Source organism: Gossypium hirsutum, chromosome A07 (genome assembly GCF_007990345.1).
Source record: "Gossypium hirsutum isolate 1008001.06 chromosome A07, Gossypium_hirsutum_v2.1, whole genome shotgun sequence".
Lineage (NCBI taxonomy): Eukaryota > Viridiplantae > Streptophyta > Magnoliopsida > Malvales > Malvaceae > Gossypium > Gossypium hirsutum.
This window is the reverse complement of record NC_053430.1, coordinates 44625620-44648498: the sequence shown is the minus strand read 5'-3', so window position 1 is coordinate 44648498 and position 22879 is coordinate 44625620. Positions and strand designations below refer to the sequence as shown.

At 33.7% G+C, this 22879-nt stretch overlaps 1 protein-coding gene across 1 annotated transcript; it reads left to right on the top strand.

The window, feature by feature from the left end:
- Positions 1 to 3786: 3786 nt before the first annotated feature.
- LOC107952712 (LRR receptor-like serine/threonine-protein kinase RGI2) lies at positions 3787 to 7783 on the top strand. Its single transcript, XM_016887873.2, has 2 exons — positions 3787 to 6898; positions 7088 to 7783. Exons 1-2 carry the CDS (start codon positions 3961 to 3963, stop codon positions 7585 to 7587), a joined length of 3438 nt encoding a protein of 1145 aa, XP_016743362.1. The 5' UTR covers positions 3787 to 3960; the 3' UTR covers positions 7588 to 7783.
- Positions 7784 to 22879: the final 15096 nt, after the last annotated feature.

The following is a 22879-nucleotide window of genomic DNA, read 5'->3' as shown; positions in this document are numbered from 1 at the left end:
GGTTGAAATGTAAGCTAAACAATGCTGCTCACACAAGCTATAGAGTATCCGCAACAAATACAAGACCTCAGCCATTGGTAAGACATTCAAGACCAGCACCTGAAACATGGCAACCCTAATGACATATCATTTATATCCTATATATTCCTAATGTTCAAACGGGGCTCGATAATTGTCAATTCGTTATAATATGAACATAATCATATATATATATTGATTCATTTACATTAGAACAACACATCGAATATTTAAATTAATAAACATTTAAGTGATTATAGTTCATACGAGCTTACCTAGCTAAATTGCAGAAATGTTAAAGTACAAGAGCTATTTGGTCATTTTCCCTTCTCCTCAATTTTTCACTCGTTCTTGATCCAAATTAATAATTTCATTCAATTAATTAATTTATATAGTAAAAATAATTCATTTTCTGCAATTTAGTCATTTTTGACATTTTTACAAAATTACCCCCAACATTTTACTTTTATTCAATTTAGTCCCTGAGCCTAAAACATGTAAATTAAACATTTTTATTGAAAACCCATGTCAACCGAATGTTCATAGCTTCCATTACAGCCCATATTTGCAAAAATTTCACATCAAGTCCTTATATTTTTACTATTTCAACAATTTAATCCCTAATTGTTAAATTCACCCAAACTCACTTAACAAAATACTTATAGGTAATAAATAATACCTAAAATTCATCATTTAACATCTAAACTCAAAAATATTTAATGGCAGCATTCAAAATCTTTAATAGTTTCAAAAATGAAGGTATGGGCTAGTTGGACCTAGTTGCAACAATCTCAAAAACATAAAAATTATTAAAAACGGGGCTAAAATGACATACCATGCTAGCATTTGAACTTGCTGAAACCTCCAAGATTAAAAATGGCTTCTTCCCCCTCTTACAATTCGGTGGTGAAGGCTTTGAAGAGATGATAAAAACTTTTGTTTTATTTAATTTAATTTAATTTATCAAATTACTATTTTAACTTGGTTAATAATTAAATAAAACACCAAACCCATGTCTATATTTGTCCACTAACTCCTTAAATATTTTAATTACCATTTAAGTTCATTTACATTTATTCATTAAGCCATTCAATCACTCAAATCTATTAGTAATCAAATTTTACACCCTTTATGATTTAGTTCTTTTTAATTAATTAACTATCTAAACGTTAAATTTTTTAATGAAGATTTAGTTCAACCTTAATAACACTTTGTAAATATTTATAAAAATATTTACGGCTTGGTTTATAGAAACGAGGTCCTGATACTCATTTTCTAAAACCACTTGACTTTAGGGTCTTATCACTTGAACTTAATTAATCGTTTATATAACATAAATTATCATATCAAAAACCATTTTAAAACCATATTTGACTTGTAAAAATTAAATAATAATATTTACGAATTTACTCGTTGGATTTGTGACTCCAAAACCACTGTTTCTAACATCACTAAAAAATGGGTTGTTACAAATTTAGTTAATATTTAATTAATAAAAATAATCATTTAATGAATTTTACTTTAATAGGGACTTTAATTTAATAGTAATAAAAATAATTAATGTTTTATTTCAATAAAAAATAATAATTAATTTTAAAATTTTCTTGAGAACATATGCTTTTATTTTTTATTAATATCTTACCTTAATAAAAAAATACTTTCAATTCAATGTAAATAAATATATATAATAATTAACAGAAAAATTAGTTATGTTTAATTTAATAAAAATAATCAGTTAAGTAATTTCATTGTAATAAGGACTTTAATGCTAATATTAATGGTGATGGTAATATATTTTATTAATATTTTAATCTATTAGAAATTTCACTTTAATAATAAATTTAATTTTAATGCTAATAAATTTATTGATACTTTATTTTAATTAAAAAGGATTGAAAATTTAATTTTAAAAAATTTAACAATAAATATATCATTCAATATTTGTAGTTTTAGAATGTATGTACATGTATGGATGGATGGATAGATTATAAAAACTCTTTTTGAAAGGTTAGTGGTTAAATTTAAATTAATAAAAGAATAAGGGTTAAATTGATAAAAAATATAAATGTTGATGATTAAATTTGACATTTTAAATTAATCTCAAACTTCAAAGCAATATGATTGAGTTTCAAAGTATGATATCATATCAATTAGGCCATTGTCAATTTGAACCTTAAATAAATTGAGATATGACATGATCAAAATTTAATCATGTTCAAAACTTAAACTCTAAATCTGAAACTAGCCTCAAATCTTAAAACACATCATACCTAAATTGAGTTATAACATCCAAGCTAACAAAATAATTTAATTGATATGGTATTAATATTTTGAGACTCAATAAAGAATTTTAAAGTTTGAGATGAATATAAAATTGAATCATAGTCTGGGGAGATATGTGCAATAAACCTATTTTTAAGTGGCCCGTTTATTGCCCTATAAACAAGGTATTAAAAGAGGAATTAGTTGGTTTTGTAGTTTAATAATTAGGGCTTTGACAAAACAGAACCAAACGTGTATAGATTCCCTGGAGGGGAGGTTTCCAAGGTCACCCACCTTGAGCTTTGGGCTCTGTCTCAGCATTTTTGAATCCTTTAAGCTTTATACGCCATTAGGTAGGCTCACATTTTTATTTTCCTTTTGATTATTATAATAGTAGTATAATTTAAGGGTTAAAAAGATTTGCAGTAGGGGCAAGGGCAGGTTTTGAGTCAGGCTAATGGTTGAAATTGTGTTCATTCACATGGGGTTTTCACCTCAAAGTTAGGGACATTACTTACAGATTTTGAGTATTTCTTGGCTTATTGTTATTACACCTTTCCTTTTTATCTGCCACATGGATGCTGAAATAATGAGTGTCTTGGTAAGGTCTGGAAAAAAGAGGCTTCATTTTGAAGGATGTTCATTTCATGTGCTCATTTATGTTTTAATGGACATTGCTTACTAACATGATAAAAAAATTTCTCTTATCATTAACAAATTTCTTAATTTAAACTGACTTGATGGGTTCAAGTCATTAAAGCCTGGAGACATATCCCTGGCACAAGCATTGGTTTAGGCTAACAAACAAGCAAGCAAGGAAGTGAACACAATTTATTATAAGAAGAAAAAAAAACTGAAATCTCCATTAAGGGATTCACATTTCACAATTAAGGTTGAATACTAGATTGATCAGGTAAGGACAAGGAGAAGATGATGCATCTGTACGGACTTCTTGCTTTGATTTATAATTAAATACAACTTCTTCCTCTCTTTTTTTATAGACCAAAAGATGAGACTTATCTTGTTAATCGTGTACCATAAATTGCTTTTTATGTTATACTATAATTTTGGCCATAGTCACCTGTTTTGAAGAATGAGAAATCCCAGGTTAAGAATCATGGGTGGAGAGGGTAAAACAGAGTAATTGATGGGTGATTTTATTTTACCAATTGGGGATTTTCCTTGAAACAGTAGTTCATGAAAATTTGAAATCAAATTTGTTTCTTCTTTGAGAAAAGAGAAGTGTTAAAAAAAAAAAAAAGAACCCAAGATGCTTGCTTGACTAGCCTCAAAGGTTTGGCTCAAATTCCAAAAATAAACCAGCCCAGTCTAGTAATCATTTTGAGGAAAACAATGCAAAAACACATGGTGTATCTGTTCATAAGTACTCTAACAAAACATATTCAAAAAGATTACAAGGAAAAAACAGAACCCCGAGGTGAAGGTAGTGATGGTGGTGTGGTGTGGTGTGTGAGTTCCAAATGGTTTCTTTATCTACCCTTTTCTTGCTTGCCTGCAAAGGAAATATAGTTGTAGAAATAGTATTAGACTAATAGCACTAGAAGCTCAAGTAGACTACGTTTTAGATAAGCATAAAAAAAAAAAAGAAAAAAGAAACGAGAGAGAGACCCAATGCAAAACTAAGAGAGGAGGGGTTTGGGATTTGAGGCAATATTGGCAATGCCAATGCCGAGGCAGTCCAAAAACTACAAGCAGCAGGCAATGCCAAGGCAATCTTTGACCACTCATCTTCACTATTATCGCCTTCTAATTCTATCACTCTTCTTTACACTTTTACCTAATGCTGTTTTTGCAGCCAACAGTGAAGCTATTGCGTTACTATCTTGGCTTCATAGCTCCCCTTCACCTCCTCCACCACTCTCCAACTGGCATCCTTCAGACCCCAACCCCTGTACCTGGTCTTATATCACTTGTTCTTCTGAAAACTTCGTCATTGAAATCAATATCCAGTTTGTCCAGCTAGCTCTTCCCTTTCCTTCCAATCTTTCATCCCTTCCTTCCCTTCAGAAGCTGGTCATTTCTGGTGCTAATCTCACTGGAAATATCCCACCAGATATTGGAGACTGCTTGCAACTAACTGTCATCGATGTCAGCGCAAACAGTCTCGTTGGTAGCATTCCTTCAAGTATTGGAAAGCTCCACAACCTACAGGACTTGATTTTAAACTCCAACCAGCTCACTGGGGAGATCCCAGCAGCCATTGGTGAATGCAGCAGCCTTAAGAATCTCCTCATATTTGACAACTATTTAAGTGGGAACCTTCCAGTTGAACTTGGTAAACTGTCAAATCTTGAAGTTATACGTGCAGGTGGGAACAAGGACATTGCAGGAAGAATCCCAGAAGAGATTGGAGACTGCCAGAACCTGAAGGTGTTGGGCCTTGCTGATACTAAAATCTCTGGTTCAATTCCTGTTTCACTAGGTAAGCTAACCAAACTCCAAACTCTATCAGTATATACCACCATGCTTTCAGGTGAGGTTCCACCACACATTGGCAACTGTTCAGAGCTTGTGGACTTATATTTGTATGAGAACGATCTCTTCGGGTCACTTCCACCGGAGTTGGGTAAGCTCCAGAAGCTGGAGAAGTTGTTGCTGTGGCAGAACAACTTTGAAGGGAGTATTCCTGAGGAAATAGGGAACTGCAAAAGCTTGATGACCATTGATCTGTCCTTAAATTATTTTTCTGGTAGCATACCCCACTCATTTGGCAACCTCTCTAATCTTCAAGAGCTCATGCTTAGTAACAACAATATCACTGGCACTATACCACCAATTCTATCTAATGCCACAAGCCTAGTACAGTTACAGCTTGATACTAATCAGATATCAGGCTCTCTTCCGGCAGAGCTTGGGACATTAACAAAGCTCACGGTCTTCTTTGCGTGGCAAAACAAACTTGAAGGAAGCATTCCAGCAGCATTAGCTAGTTGGAGGAGCCTCGAGGCTCTAGACTTGTCACATAATGCACTCACTGGTAGCTTACCCTCCGGTTTATTTCAGCTTCAAAATCTAACAAAGCTTCTCTTAATTTCTAATGATATTTCGGGCACAATCCCTCCGGAGATTGGCAATTGCAGTTCCCTTATTAGAGTCCGGCTTGTTAATAACAGAATCAGCGGAATGATCCCGAAAGAGATTGGGCTCCTAGACAACCTTAGCTTCCTTGACCTGTCTGAAAACCATCTTGGTGGCTCAGTGCCAGATGAGATAGGTAACTGCACTCAGTTGCAAATGTTGAACCTTAGCAACAACACCATTGAAGGTTCTTTTCCTAGCTCTCTATCTTCTCTTACGAGACTTCAGGTATTGGATGTTTCTGTTAATCAGTTTAAGGGCCAAATTCCAGAGAGTTTTGGCCAACTAACTTCACTCAATAGACTTATACTTAGCAGAAACTCTCTTTCTGGAGCAATCCCTTCCTCTCTTGGTCATTGTTTAAATCTTCAATTGCTTGACCTTAGCAGCAATGCACTATCTGGCACGATACCAGAGGAACTGTTCGACATCCAAGCTCTAGATATTGCTCTAAATCTAAGTTGGAATGCACTATCTGGGGTAATCCCACCTCAAGTTTCTGCACTGAACAAGTTATCAATATTGGACCTTTCACACAACAAGCTTGAAGGTGACTTGGTAGCAATTTCTGGGCTTGACAACCTTGTTTCTCTGAACATCTCCTACAACAATTTCACCGGCTACCTCCCGGACAGTAAGTTGTTCCGACAGTTATCTGCAACAGAAATGGCTGGAAACCAAGGGCTGTGTTCTAAGGGACACGATTCATGTTTCCTTAGCAGTGCTTCAGCAACTGGTATGCAAAGTGATAGTGGTTTCAGACGATCACAAAAACTTAAAATAGCTATTGCACTTCTTACTACCTTGGCCATTGCATTAGCAATATTTGGGGCTTTTGCAGTCTTTAGAGCTAGAAAGATGATAGGAGATGATAATGATTCTGAGATGGGAGGGGATTCATGGCCTTGGCAGTTCACTCCATTCCAGAAGTTGAATTTCTCAGTTGATCAAGTTTTGAAATGTTTGGTAGAAGGTAATGTTATCGGAAAGGGTTGTTCGGGGATTGTTTATCGTGCAGAACTAGAAAATGGGGAAACCATTGCTGTAAAGAAGCTTTGGCCAACTACAATGGCAGCTGGATATGATTGTCATAGTGATAAAATTGTTATAGGCGGAGTTCGTGATTCCTTTTCTGCTGAGGTAAAAACTCTCGGTTCTATCCGCCACAAAAACATAGTCAGGTTCTTAGGTTGCTGTTGGAACAGAAGCACAAGATTGCTTATGTATGATTACATGGAAAATGGAAGCTTGGGAAGTCTTCTTCATGAGCGCAATGGCAGCTGTTTGGAATGGGATCTTAGATATCGAATCATCTTGGGAGCAGCTCAAGGTTTGGCTTACCTACACCATGACTGCGTTCCTCCCATTGTTCACAGAGATATCAAGGCCAACAACATCCTCATTGGTCCCCAGTTTGAATCCTACATTGCTGATTTTGGACTTGCCAAGCTTGTCGACACTGGAGATTTCGCTAGGTCTTCTAGCACAGTTGCTGGATCCTATGGTTACATTGCTCCAGGTTGTTCAAAATCCTTGCATATCAGAATTATCAGCTTGCATATAAAACTGCATTTCCATTTTCTCAAGAATATGCAATAACTGTCAAAAGACATAAAAATGCAATATTGCCATCGCATTCTTGTATACTGCTGAATATGTGATGATTAAATGAAAATGGCAACTCTCATATGGTTTAATGTCATTGCAGAGTATGGTTATATGATGAAAATAACAGAAAAAAGTGATGTGTATAGCTACGGAGTTGTTGTGTTAGAAGTCCTAACAGGAAAACAACCGATTGATCCAACCATACCAGATGGACTCCACATTGTAGATTGGGTCAGGCAGAAAAGAGGTGGGGTTGGAGTGCTAGATCCGAGCTTACAAGCTAGGCCGGAATCCGAGATTGAGGAAATGTTGCAGACCATAGGGGTGGCATTGCTATGTGTAAACCCTTCCCCTGATGACAGACCTACCATGAAAGACGTAGCTGCAATGCTGAAGGAAATAAAGCAGGAGAGGGAAGAGTGTATGAAACTGAGCATGGTTCCAGATGGCTCTTCGGACTCGGATCATAATCACCAAGGGAACAGCAACTCTCCATCATCAATGATCCAAAACTCATATCCCCAGAGCAGCAGCACCAGCTTTTCTGCATCTTCATTGCTATACTCGTCTACTTCCAATGCTAAGCTAGCTTTCAAGTAGTTTATTAATACTCGGCAGGCAGTTAAGCTATAGAAAGTTCAGGTGAGGGCACCTCTAGTTGAGCAGCAAAACTTTATTTAGTATTTATTTATTTATTTTCCTCTTGTGGTTGACAACTGTGGTTAATTTCAATATGTAAAATTTGGAAATAAGTAATTGAAAAGTAGCAAAAGAATGATATGTTTTCAAGATGAAACAAGAGATTGAATGAAGGATTACCTTACAGCAACCTCAACCACTATTTTCATGCACTTCTCTCGACTAATATAAAACAGAACAGAACGTAATCAAAATGATGTAAAAACCCACAAGTATGACAAAAATGCTACTTCACAACCTGAATAAAGCAAAACTCACATATGCTATATGTTTTAATCAATAAATATTACCAAAACTTCCTACCCGAAAACAGAACATAACATAATCAAAATGATGTAAGAACCCACAAGTATGACAAAAATGCTACTTCACAACCTGACTAAAGCAAAACTCACATATGCTATATGTTTTAATCAATAAATATTACCAAAACTTACTACCCGATTTGATGTCCATGTCCTAAGGGAAAGTAAATGGCTAATCTCTCGTGTAGGTGTCACAAGCCGCAAATAAAAGCATGTGACAAATGCACCCAAAACATCTCATGGAGGTCAATTAATTAAATGAGGCTCATTTGACTCACATGAACTAGCCTAATTCGTGGAACACATTAAGAAGCCTATTTACTTGAAGCTTTAGTAGTCCAGTGAAGCACTCTAGTAAAACTAAAGTTACAATGGTGAATATTTGTAATCCTATAGTATTTAAATCTCTTAGTACTCTCATCTTATAGATAGGCTTAAATTTTCAATTGTTGATGTATTTTAAACTAAACGTTGGATCATGGGTAATAGAAACACTTTAAGAACATTTTCTCAAACATTCGGTGTGCATTTGCATTATTGTGACTTTTTTGTTCGCTTTTTTCTTCTTCTCTTGAGAGTTTGTTTCCACTTTATTTTGATGCCTTAGAGAATTTCCTTTGTGAATTCTCACTTTCGAGAGGAAGACTGACTTAGGCGGATTTGAAGCAAATGAATCGCCTAAGGTCGCGTGATTTCCCAAACTAAAGTTCTAGCCTCGTGATAATTGGTATCAAGAGTCGGTGTTCGGTAAGGCACTGGTTGAGATGACGAAAGGAGTAGAAGAGTAGGTTGAGCCTAGGGAGACTAGTGGGAGGGGTAGGAAAGCTAGCAGATCAAGGGATATGCTATCTGCTTTGGAAGGTAGTGTTGCCAAACTCAAGGGTTCCATGGATAATGTGAGGGATGTTGGATTTGGTGCCCTTAGTGTAGTATTTTCATCTAAGTACACTTGTAATTTTTCGAATCAATTAGTTAATAAAATTATTCATGAATTACATTAATACTTTGTATATTTTTCTCACATGAGTTTTGTATGCAAAGTAAAATGGAAGCAAATGTTGCTCACTGATTGTCTAATGTTTAACAAATATTCAGTGGTATTATGTGGTTTGATTGTAATATAGAAAGACAACTTATATTAGTAGACGAACCTAAACATGTCCTTAACCTGATCGAAAATGAGAAAACCAATTGAAAGACTAATATGTCGTCTATTATTTTATTTGACATTCGTTACCCTCGTGCGATAGGGTTAAATTATGTGTGACATAGTGAAGGAACTCACTAAGTTCATTTGAACTTACATTAGTGTGGCTGATATTCGAAGGATTTGCAAGGTTGATCGAGGACTCGGATAAGGGATCAATCCAAATGGAGTGGAGAACGGGGATCGCTTGTGACACCCCTAATTTGACCCTAGTCGGAAAGCGGTTTCGGGACCGCTAAACCGAGTAACCAAATTATTTGAACATGATATTTATTGTCTAAAATAAATGTGTGAAAATTTTAAGCTTCGATTTAGTAAATTTCTTGTGAATTTAGTCAATAGGGCTTATGTGTGACATTTTTGAAATGTGATAGATCAAAACATAAGGACCTATTAGTGCATGTTGAAAAAGGGGGGACTTGCATGTCAAATTTCCCCCCCATCTAGTAGTGGCCGGCCATGACATTAGGATGGACAAAGGGTGATGGGCAAAACATGTCATAGACATGTTGTGTTGGTGCATCATGGGAGGAAACAATAAAATAAAGAGCATGGGCAATAAAATATTAGTGTTAGTAGGATGAGAAACAAAAAAAAAGAAAGGATATGTGTGATTGTCCCCCCCCTTGCCGTGAGTTGAAGGAAAGAAAAACAAAAAAAAAAAAAGTGTTCATCCTTTGGTTCATCCTTGGCCGAAAATTTTAAGGAGGAAGGAAGAAGAAAGATTGAAGAGGTTTGGCCATGCATGTAACTAGGCTAAGGTATGGTTGATGATGTTCCATGAGATGCATGCATGTTTTAGTTGTTAGCTTGAGTTCTACCTAGCCCATGGTCTAAATCTTGCTATGTGATGGAAATGGCACTCGGCCATGGATGCATCATTCTTGCTTGGTGTTGATGTTGTGTTGGTGAGATTTCAAGTTATTTTTGTGACCAAGTTGAGATTTGAATTTTTGGAATGAGTAAGACTTTCGGTTATATTGTTTTGTATGAGTAATGGATTGTTGAGTTCATGCTATTATGAATAAAATTGATTAAGAGAGGCTTGAGATAATTAAATATGCATGTTGGTGGTAAGATGAGCATTCGGTTTTTATCATGGAAGCATAGGAAGCTTGTTAAAGTTGAATTTTAGAAAAGTTAAATGTGTGTGTGCTTGTGCTAGTGCCGAATGTGCCTAGGGTGATTTAGCATTGAGTTTGGTGTTATATGAATTGAGTTTTATGGTTTTGGATTTTTAAGTGTTGTTAAATACTTTGAATAATATATATATGTGGCTTTGAAATGTGAAACTCGGCCAAGTGGTTATAAGCATGATTTTAGAGATTCAATGATATTCGACCGATTTGAATAATTCATGGCACCCCAAGCAAATTAGTTTTAGATGTTAATAAATATTGAAATTATTTAAAAGCATATTACCGAATGTGATTTTAGTCAATGATTCGGTTATGAGTGCTGATTTGTTTTATAATTAGCCGAATGTGTATATGTATACTATGAGGTGGTTTAGCTTAAAGAAAATTAAGGTGCTCGGAAGGTGATCGTCGTGGATAGTTTAAGTAATGAAATTTAATTTCTGTTATGTAAAGTGATGACATTGCTGTTTGCAAATTTGAAGTTAAAAATTGTTGATTGAGCATCAAGAGCTTATGGAAACAAAGTCGGATCGTGGAAAAAGGGAAATTGGTCGAATAGTCGGAATTGACGTACATTAGCGATCAAGGTAAGTTTTAAGTATTAAAGCCTATAATGTGATTGAGTATAATATGTTAAGCACATATTAAAAGAATCATAACTCTATTGTAAATTTTTATGCATATAGCCTAATGGCTATTATGAAGTATAGGTAAGTTATTGATATGATATGTTGCCAAATGGATATGATATTATGAAGTGCTAAAAGGATATGTCAGAAGAGTAAAATTGTGATAAACCTGCTCAGGACAGCAGCAGTAACATGAATTTAGAAAATCACCATAAATTGTTGGAGTTGAATGGGAGGCTGAATAAATTATGAAATTAAATCTTAATGAGTCTAGTTTCTTATAAAAGAAACCGTGTAAGAAAACTTATTTCCGATAATGAGATATTTAAAGTTGTGTGAGACAGTGCAGAATGACACTGTAATCCTCTGTTCCGTTTTTAGAAAATCATTATAAATTGTACAAAAATGGTTATAAGATAAAATTTATATGCTTAGACTCCTTAATGAGTCTAGTTTCAAATGAAATCAAATACAACACATTTTGAATTCTGTAAAATGTGAAATCTGATTCGTAGTGAAGAGTGGTCAGATTAGTTAAATAGTGAAACAGGGGAAACTTTAAGAAAAATCTGGTATTGATTGGCCAAACCTAAAATTCTGGAAATTTTATGGATGGAAGATATACGAGTCTATATTCAGGAAAAATTAACAGAAAGTGATTTGGAGTTTTGTAGCTCCAGTTATAAATGATTTAGTGACTATTGCTCAGGAAAAACAGCTTGTGCTGAATTTGAGATTGTGTTGTAAACATTGATAAACTTGTTCTAGTTGCTCATAAGCTATTGATTAAACCCATACGTGAATTCTAAATTGTGATATTGGAAAATGATAGATGTAGATTCAGCCAAGACAGTGTATATATGTGATAAGGCCTAATGGCCGATGTGATGAATGTGAAAGTGTATATGTGTGATAAGGCCTAATGGCCGATGTGATGAATGTGAAAGTGTATATATGTGACAGGGCCGAGTGGCCAACGTGATGGATGTGAAAGTGCATAAATGTGATAAGTCCCGAAGGGCATTTGTGTCAGTACTATATCCGGGTTAAAACCCCGCAGGCTTTATGCGAGAATATTATCACTGATTAATGTCCGTAAGCTTTGTGCTCGTACTATATCCGAGCTCTAAAGACCCGATGACTACGTGTGGGAATTTTGTCCGGGTAAGACCCGATAACTTCGTGTGGAGATTATGTCCGGGTAAGACTTCGTAATAAGAATTGCTTATAAATATATTCAATGCGAAAGGTTAAACAGGTATGTACTCCAAGTTTATATGTGAGCTTGATTTGCACTAATTCATAAGGTAGTTATGTGATGCATACGAGAGCAATCTATGAGACTATTCCTATGATTATGTGACATCAGATCAGTGTGAGAGGCGATGTGAAATCATACGATATATCTATGTCACATGAGCTCACTTTTATGTGAAAGTTTATCTGCATATTGTATATGATGAGATGTGCATATTCGGTAAAGGGATGGTATGCCCGAAGGAAGAGTGAAATAAAAATACGAACAACTATGTTATAATTTGATTGTTATCTGTTGACACTGCTTAAAACTTACTAAGCATTGTAATGCTTACTCCGTTTACTTTGTTTCCTCTGTTTTATAGATCTCATTGCGAAGCTACAGGCTCGGGGATCGTCAGCAACTAGTCACACTATCACTTTCCACTGTTTGGTACTGCTATGTTTCGGATTATCTTATGGCATGTATAAAATAGACTAGTGGCGGAAGAATATTTTGGTTAATGTATATAGCCATGCGAAAATGGCTTATATATGTTTGAGCATAATGTTATAATCATTTGGTATGGAATGGTTAATCACTATCATAATTTGTGCTATTTATGCTAAAAGGGCTAGTTGAATCATGGAAACTATGAAATAGGTAAAGTCTACCTTAAAGGCAGATGCTGGCAGCAGCAGTGATGTAGATTTGGAAAATCACTAAAAATAGTAGGATTGGAATTAAATAATTAATAAATTATGTAAACGAACCTTGATGAATCTATTTTCATAGGAAAGTAACAAAACGATCATATGGACAGTATGTTAAGAGATATTCAGGTTCTCGTGAGACAGGGCCAGAACGATTTCTGGATTCCCTGTTCCGACTTTGGAAATTAATTATAAATTAACCAGATATAATTAGGAGTCATGCCATATATGTATAGATTCCTCTATGAGTCTAGTTACTATAGAAACAAACGGCATCAGTATTGAAGCTCTGTGCAGGGAGATATCCAAGTCGTAATGCGCAAAGGTCAGTGTAGTCGATCCCTGTAACATGGGAGACTTTGACTAATAAACTGTACTAATTGGCCTGACCAAAAATTCTAGAAAAAAATATGTAGATGGGCATATGAGTCTAGTTTCAGGGAAAAATTACGAAACTGATTTTCGAGTTGTGAAACTCAAGATATGATTTTTAAGGTGACAGTGTCGCAGTTAGCCAACTGCCTGGAAAATTTTAAAATGGACTGCGATAGTAAGCGAATTTGGTCTGTGAACCCCTCGTGTCCGACTCCGGCAACGGTCTCGGGTACGGGGTGTTACATCGCTGATGGATCAAAGTTATGCACATAAGAAAGTGGTACTATCAGAGGCTTCGCCTCAGGAATTTTTATGTCAAAATCAGACAACACCTTTAGAATTTGGTAAAAAGGGATAGTTAGCCTCTGAAAAGAGTTGTATGAGTTTCATTATAATTAAGAGACAAAAATTTAAGGGACTAATTATTAAGTGGCTTAAGGCTTTGGTTGTAAGAATTATTATTTGTTTTATTTTTAGACTGTTTTATAACAGTTAAGTTAGAAAAAATTAAATATAGGTGAACCCGGTCCATTTTTCATGCTCCATACTCGAATCTAGAAGACGGTTCAAGTTGGATGTTACATAATATAGGAATTAATTACTACTACTTAGAGTTATATTGTAAAAAGGTCTTCATAGATTTGTTCCATCCTTTCTTAGGGGTGATCCTCAAAATACTTCCAAGTGTTCTATTGTAACTAAACTATATTACAATTTGAATCGTGACACCACCGTTCTAATCTTATATATATTTTTAGTGTGTTATCTTACAATAAATGATAACTCGTTTATAAGTAGTCAATCGTCCACCCTATTTCTACTCTTAGTAGGAAGTTGTTTTTCTAGTTAAAATAAACCTCTACAATTTAATAAAAGTTCTACATTCTCTTCCCATAAATAGATGACACCAGTAAAGCTATTTAAACAAATTTGAGAGATTGTTACTCTGACAAAAATAGAGAGAATATATTTTCAACTATTAAATATATTTTTCCAGAATAACAATTCTATCGGTTTCTATTAAAGAAGAGAGAATTTTCGTTTTCACCCCAAAAGGACAATAAAACTTTTTTTAGTTCTGTGTTTTGATTCAATTGGTTCGAGCCCACACTCGAAGCAGTTTGTGGTATGAGAATAGCAGAGCAGATTATTTGGTTGAAAGTCAGAAAACATCAAGGATTCGTTTATCCGAAAACACAAGTACTATTTTTGTCTAAGGTTTATTGCTATAAATATCACAAATCCGGTCAATTTTTAAAATTTTAATTTTTTGTTGTGCAAGAAAATCATTTTCAAACCGGATTTTTTTCCAACAAGAGGGACCCTTTGTAATGGCCTAAATTCAAGGTTATCGGAACAATGGTTTCGTAATCATAGATCCGATTTAAAGAGAAATTTATTTCAATATTTTTGCTTGAAAATTTATATGATAGGAAAATTTTATCGATTTAGTGATTAGCTAGAAAAAGAAATTATTGAAGAAATTGGGTAAAATAAGGTATCGGGATCTCTATCTCGTAAAACTGAGTCGAAAATAATTTTATAAATATTTATGAAATGTTATTAATGTGGTATTAAAATTTCGTTAGGAAATTTTAATGTTTGGGTAGTCAATTAAATGAAACGGACTAAATTGTAATAGGTATAAAAGTTGCTAGAGTGATTAAATAGCTTAAGAGTCTAATGAGAAAGGATTTAAAAGGCAATTAGACCCAAAATTTATTTGGGCTGGACGGCAAGGGTATGAAATCAGTAGAAAAATTGATAAATTAAGGGTAAAATTGAAATATTGCAAAATTAACTAAATAAAACTAGGACTAAATAGGAAATATCTAGATTTCTCTTCATTTCTCTTCAATTCCAGCAGCTAAAAACGCCATAGGAGGGTTCTCTAAGCTGGAATTTCATAATGTTTGCACCAAGTGAGTTAATCCTTGCCTTTTTCTTGTAATTTTTGTGTTTCTAAGACTTTTACAACTAGGTCCTACTATTAAATTCATTAGTTTTTGATTTCATGGATGAAATTGAAAGTCACCATGGTTTAGTGCTGTAATATGATGAAATAGAATGAAATTAAAGCTTTAATTTGTTTATGAGATGATTTTATTAGGCAATTTCAATGGAAATTGATTTTTAGGACCTAATTGTGAAAATGTTTGGAATTAAAGCTATTGCTGAAATTATGATTCCTAAAGGTTGTAAACTAGTTTAAGGTGATAGAATAAAATGTTAATTGAGAAAAATCAGCTCAATTGAGAGGCTAATTGAGTAGGGACGAAATTATCATTTATTAAAAGCTTAGGGGAAGAATGGTAATAAACAGCTTGCACTAAAACAGTTTGGATAGCAGCAGTAGACTAACTTTGAAAAATCACCAAAAATTTTAGGAATCGAATTAGAAGATGAAAAAAATATGGAATTAAAGCTTATTGAGTCTAGTTTCTCATAGAAGAAATATTGTAAGCAATGTATTTGTAAATTTTTAGATATAATGAATTTTGTGAGACAAGGTCAAAATGAATTCGGGTTCCCCTGTTCTGACTTTTAAAAATTATAAAACATTGAATAAAAAAAATTAGGGACTTAAATTTATATGTCTAGAATTCTGAATGAGTCTATATTTAATAGAAACAAACAAGAACATCATTTGAATTCTGTATAAAGAGATAATTTATTTTTAGTGAAGAAGGGTCAGAACTGTTAGACAACAGAACAGGGGTGACTTTGAAGAATAAACTGTACTGATTGGCTAAGCCAAAAATTATGAACATTTTATGGTAAAAATATATATGAGTCTAGTTTCAGGGAAAATTAACGGATCTTAATTTGGAGTTCCGTAGCTCAAGTTATAAATAATTTAGTGACTATGACTCAAGTAGACAGCTTTGAATGAACTATAAATAATAGTTGAATTATAGAGAATGTTGCATATGAACATGAAATGTATTAAATTGATAATTAAATTTATTTATTTAGATCCAGAAGATTCAAATACGAAGCTAGATCGAGGAAAGGAAAAAGTTTGGGATTAGTAGATTTTTACTGTTTACAAACAAGTATGAAGGTAAGTTCGTGTAACTTGAATTATATTCTGAAATGCTTGAGATTGTATGTTATTGATGTGAATATGATTTGAGTGTTCATTGTATGAAAATTAATGAAACATTGATATATTTGATAAAATGGGAAGAAATCCCGATTGAATGAAAGGAAAATTCGATGGATCTCTGAAAAGGAATTGACGGTAAAAAGGATCTAGCCCGGATGGGTGATCCTATCTTGATATAGCCCTCCCGAAGAATATGTGTAAAATGGATTTAGCTCGGACGGGTAATCTGAATTAGGGTCTGAATTTAGCCTGGACTAGTAATTCAGATCCAAGCTCATTAGAGTAATTGTCGTTGCAGGGGATTTAGCCTGTGTATCAGCCCATTTTTAGGCTTAATCGAAACAGTGGTCTCGGGGCCACCAAATCCGACGAGTAGGTTTGTAAATATTATATTTAATATTTACGAGTTAATTGTGATTTTAAAAATGTTTTTGATATTGTGATATTTGTTTTATAAGTGATTTATTAAGTTCAAGTGGTATGACCCTAAGGTTAAGTGGGTTTAGGAAATGAAGTATCGGGACCTCATTTATATAAACCGAGTCGTAAATATTTTTATAAATATTTACGGAGTGGCAAAAAGATGGTATTAAAGTTTCGTTGAAAAATTTTATCGTTTCGATAGTTAATTAAGGAAAAAGAACTAAATCGCGAAAAATGAAAAGGTTACATTCTAATTGTTTAAGTGTTTATTTTCCATGGTTTACTAAAGTATAAGTCCCTATTTATCAATTAAACCATTACTTTATGATAGTGGAGATTGGTGGTTTGGCATATATGAAATTATGTATTATTATAAAGGACAAAAAGGTAAATGGAATATTAAAATGTATTAAATAAAAATAAAACATAAAATGGCCGTGCAAATTTTATCTCTTGGCCGAATATGGAGGAGAAAAGAAAGCCATTGAAGCTTCCTTACTTTCGGCATTTGCATGAAGTGATTTAGGTATGTTTTGTGTTCGGTTTTTGATAATTTTTATGTTTTTGAGATCGTTGCTTCGTATTCTAGCTAGCCTGTATCTCTGATTTCAAAACTGTTAAAGTATTTGAATGTTTCCATTGTTGAGTGCATGAGTATTTTGATAGTTGACGATGGAAAATAAATTATTGTTGTTGGATATACATGTTTTGTAAAGTGAATTTTGGTAAAAATGTCAATTTTGGATTAAATTGTGAATTATTGAAATTATGTGGTTGAAAGTGTGAATAAATGAAAATATGGGCTGTTATGAAGTAGTAGTAAATTTTTCTAGGCATGGGTTTGGCCAAAAATTGAATGAATTTAATTTTTCGAGCTTAGGGACTAAATTGTAAAGAAGTTGAAATATCAGGGGCAAAAATGTAATTTTTCCATAAAGTAATTTATGGGCTGTTTTAATACCATGAATATTCGGTTAAACTTAATTATGGTTAAAAATAGTTAATTTGCATTTTTTTGAGCTCAGTGACTAAATTGAATAAAAGTAAAACTTTAGGGGTAAAATAGTAATTTTACCAAAATATGAAATTGAGTTAAAATGAATAGAATATGAATTGTAATAGTTGAATTTGATTGATTAGATCAAGTTAAGCCTCGTACGAGTCTATATCGAGGGAAAAACGAAGTATCGGATTTGTCGATCTAATTTATCGTTACCGCGAACGAGGTAAGTTCGTATGCAATAAGCATTGTTAAATTTATGTTTCTAAAGCTTTAATATCGTATAAATTGTATATACATGAATATTTTAACGTCTGATGACATATCGACAAAATGTGGCACTTAGTGTGCGGGGCAATCAAATATGGTACTTAGTGTACGAAATATTGAGAATGGCACTTAGTGTACGAAATATTGAGAATGGCACTTAGTGTGCGAGATATTGAGAATGACACTTAGTGTGCAAAATATCGAATGATTCAAAGGGAAATTATAAATTGTGATTGAATGATTAAATAGAGCAAAGTGAACAGGTATACATGCTATATTATATGAATTGTTTATGAGACGACTTTATAATGGTGATATTTGGGCTTTGACCCTAGCAAGCTTTAAGCTGGTGAATAATATTATCGGGTTTAGAACCTAGCAGGCTAAATGCCGGTGATTTGATAAAATTCTAAGACTATGAGACCTTGTGTTAAATCGGCAATTGAATTTGTTCAATGCATTAAGTTGGCCAGGTATGTGATATATTCTTATGCATGTTAGATCGATTGGAATTGAATCATGAGTGTGAAATGAGAAGCATAGGTGAAAATGCCTATGTCATATATGTGAGTAAGGGCAAAACCATCGTAAATTATCGATAAGGGTGGACTATGTGCGGAATTATCTTATAATTGCTAATTTGAACGGTTGTGTGTGAATCATTGAGCATGATGTATTGTATTGAGATTATGCTTGAGTGAAATTATAGATATGTGACGAAATTGATTGGTGATATACATGTTTAAATAATGTGAATGCAAAGAATGTGTGAAAGAGTAAATTTGTAATAAATCTGCTTGGGACAGCAGCAGTAACGTGATTTTCGAAAATCACCATAAATTGTTGGAGTTGAGTTAGAAGCTGAATAAATTATGTAATTATAGCTTTCTTATAAAAGAAACCGTGTAAGCAAAAGAATTGCTGATAATGAGATATTTGAAGTGGCGTGGGATAGAGTCAAATGACTTTGGGGTCCCCTGTTCTGTTTTTATAAAATCATTATAATTTTTACAAAAATGGTTATAAGATAAAATTTATATGCTTAGACTCCTTAATGAGTCTAGTTTCAAATGAAATAAAATAGAACATATTTTGAATTCTGTACAATGATAAATTTGATTCGTAGTGAAGAGTGGTCAGATTAGTCAAACAGTGAAACATGGGAAACTTTAAGAAAAATCTGGTATTGATTGGCCAAAACTAAACTTCTGAAAATTTTATGGATGGAAGATATATGAGTCTATTTTCAGGGAAAATTAACGGAAATTGATTTGGAGTTTTGTAGATCCAGTTATAAATAATTTAGTGACTATTGCTCAGGAAGACAACTTGTAGTGAATTTGTGATTATGTTGTAAACATTGATAAAACTTGTTAATGAGTTGCTTATTGTTTTCTTATGAACTTACTAAGCGTAAAGCTTACTCCCCTTTTCTTTCCCATATTCCCTAGGGTTGCCAGGTTAGCTCGGGTTGGAGGCCGTCAGAGATATTATCACATTGTCAAGTCTACGCTATCGGCGTAAATAAATCTTAGTGTTTTGAGTCTATGGCATGTATAGGCTTGTAAAGTTGAGTAAGTAAATGATACAAGACTAAGATATTGGTAAATATTTAATAATGCCTCATGAATATTTTGGGCCTTGTAATCCCGATTAAATGATAATATACGTGTGTATGAAAAGTTTAAAATTGATCAAAAATTTTTACGGTCTAGTTTTATATAAATGGATGAGTTTAAATCTGGTAGCACCTCGAACCCTGTTCCGACGAGGGATACGGGCGAAGGGTGTTACATTTTATTGGTATTAGAGCCATGGTTTAGTCGGTTCTAGGACTACCATGGCGTATGTGAGTCTAGCTGTACATGCCATATTTGACCTGCGATAGTGTGATATCTCCTGACTCTGACGAAATTTTTTTGAATAGGACAGATAAGTCTTTCAATCAAGCTAATTTTAATAGTATAGAATATGTACTCAGATGTTCGAATGAAATTGTGTTCTATACTGATTTGATTAAATTAAAGTTGGCTCTGAAATGTTTAAGTGTTCATGAATATATGAATCCAAAGATAAATGAAATGATATGTTCAAAGTACACATATGTGATGTTTTATAGACTTGGTTAAGTCACTTCAATGTGCAACAACAAGTGAACATAGGCACTGTGTGTGTGAGTTCCGTAACCAAGCACTGTGTGTGAGAGATCGGTTGTTGAGGCACTGTATGTGCGAGTTCCGTAACCGAGCACTGTGTGTGCGAGATCGGTTGTTGATGCACTGTGTGTGCGAGTTCCGTAACCAAGCACTGTGTGTGCAAGATCGGTTGTTGGGGCACTAAGTGTGTGAAATGAGATCATGTAAGACCTCGTTCAAGACGAAGGCATTGATTTGAAGTAGTGTATAAGAACGTGTCTGGGACACTGGCATCACTTATGATTCGTGTAAGACCCTGTCCGGGACAGTGGCATCGATATTGAATAAACTTGGTCAGATGTATGTAGTCCATGTGAAAAATAGACGTGATAAATAACAGATAAATATATGTTATATGTGCTTGACATGTGACCTTGTGGTTCCATGAATCAAACAGGGAAAAATATGACATGTTTTGGTTGGTATGTATTGGATATGTGCAAGTTTTGTTCATATGAATGAATTGACAGTTATCACACGAATTTAAAATCATAGTCATAAGTTATTAGTAAATATAAATAAGTGAGGCTATTTAATAAGGTTATATGAACTTAAGAGTACTATGAATGTATATGCAATTGAGATTATTTTTCAATTCGGATTAGTGATATGGAATTTTCATAATCATTGAAATGATTTATTTGCTTAAGGCTTACTAAGCTTTCAAAGCTTATTCTGTGTGTTTTTCATAAGACAGATATGCTTTCCAACCGAGCTAATTCTGATAGTACAGAATGTTATACTCAAACGTTTGAGTGAAAATGTGTTGGTGATGAGTTGAAACTCATAAAAAGGTATGAATCAGAATGCATGATATTCTGCTATTGATAAATGTTAAAATTATATGAGTATATGAGTTGTGATGTTGGGTATATGATTGTTGTGTGAATATTTTGATTTGGAATTTATGATTTGATTTAGCGTCTGAGCTATGTGTTAAGTACCAAGTGATCATAAGTAAATGATTGCTAGATGTTTGAGAATGCGGAATTAGTAATGAACTGTTCGTTCATAATAGTATGTGTGATGTGCATGCTTACGTAAGAGTTAAAATTGTTGGCTTTACAACCCTCACCCCCTCATTGGTAAAGCATTATAATGAGATCCGTACTATATGGCTTAAATAAGCTTACAAGTGCGGAATGACAGAGTCTCGTGATTGAAGGATTAGTATTGTGATCAGATAAGAGAATGAGTCCGCAAGTGAAGACAGTAACAGAAAAGATATTGGATCGTGCTGAAGGCCATTTGTAATATGTAAAGTCACTGTTAAAAGAAAAGTTGAATTAGATGAAACCAAATATTCAGGTATGATATCTAAAAAATATATTAACTGGAAGTTCTTCCGAATTGGCCTCCGTTAGTGTTGGGATAATGAGAAATTAGTGATGTCAGAGATAGACAGTAGAATCATATTTGAATTATAAAGATATTTGAGCACAGCAATTATAGTCGAATGGTTTACGAGAACTCTTCTGGGTATTCTATGTGTTCAATTATCCTCAGAGGTATGTGAAGCTGTATATTTTCAGATGAAATTCTTATCATATGAGAACATTATCTATATATATTGATATATGAAAGCATTTTTGGGCTGTTCGGGTTACAATCAGCATTATTATATCTTTCTCTGGTATTCTATTTTATTTTATTGAAAGAAAAGATAGACGATTAAATCTGTGTGATGTTGGTATTCTGCTCCTACTGGTTGTTGATCTGCTTAGTATACATGAAGATTATATTATTTCTGTTACTGTTGATTCCGGTGCATATGAGTGATGCTTTACTTCTGGATTTCCTCTGAAACATCATTGAGGTATCTGTCATCTGATATGGGTGCTTTCTTAAAAAAAAGATTAGTATAGTGATATATTCGAGAATTACAGTATCTCTGCTTTCTTATGATTCTATATGGTTATCTATGAAAAATATCTATTGAATGACTGTAACTATATTTCAATTTCTCTTATGTTCAAAATGCATTATTGATAATTAGGACATTATATATCTATACGGTTGAGATGTCAGCCTTATTATGGCACTATGATTTTAAATTATCTGATGGTTGTGGCTTCAGTATGGTTCAAAGCTTCGTTGATTAATAATTGAAAAGTTATTACTTGACAGTCGAGATCGTTTCAGTTGTGTAGCTTGATTAGATTAACTGCTTGAAAGATTAATCGAGTTACTTGTATCTGAATTTATCCACAGGGTGGAAATAAAGTTTGAATGTTCACGGATAAATAGATTAATATTCTGAATGCATGATTCATATTCTAGAAGATATGATACAGAATTATATCCATCAGAACGATTTTATTGAGAAATGTTCTTATAGATCGCGATTGGGAAGTCTGAATGATGTGATAATTATCAATAAAGTGGTAAACAGTTGAAGAAATTGTTAATTGAAGCGTCAGTTCTCAGGTGAAGAGTTATTTGACACAAGAATTAAAGATGGTTTGAACTATTGAAAGATTATGAGTCAGCGATTGATTATCAATCTGGACCAATGATTATAGTCTCTGGGGTTCTGAGCGAGAATCTTTATGTGTTTTACGGCCGATAATCATGTGATTAATCTTATCAAA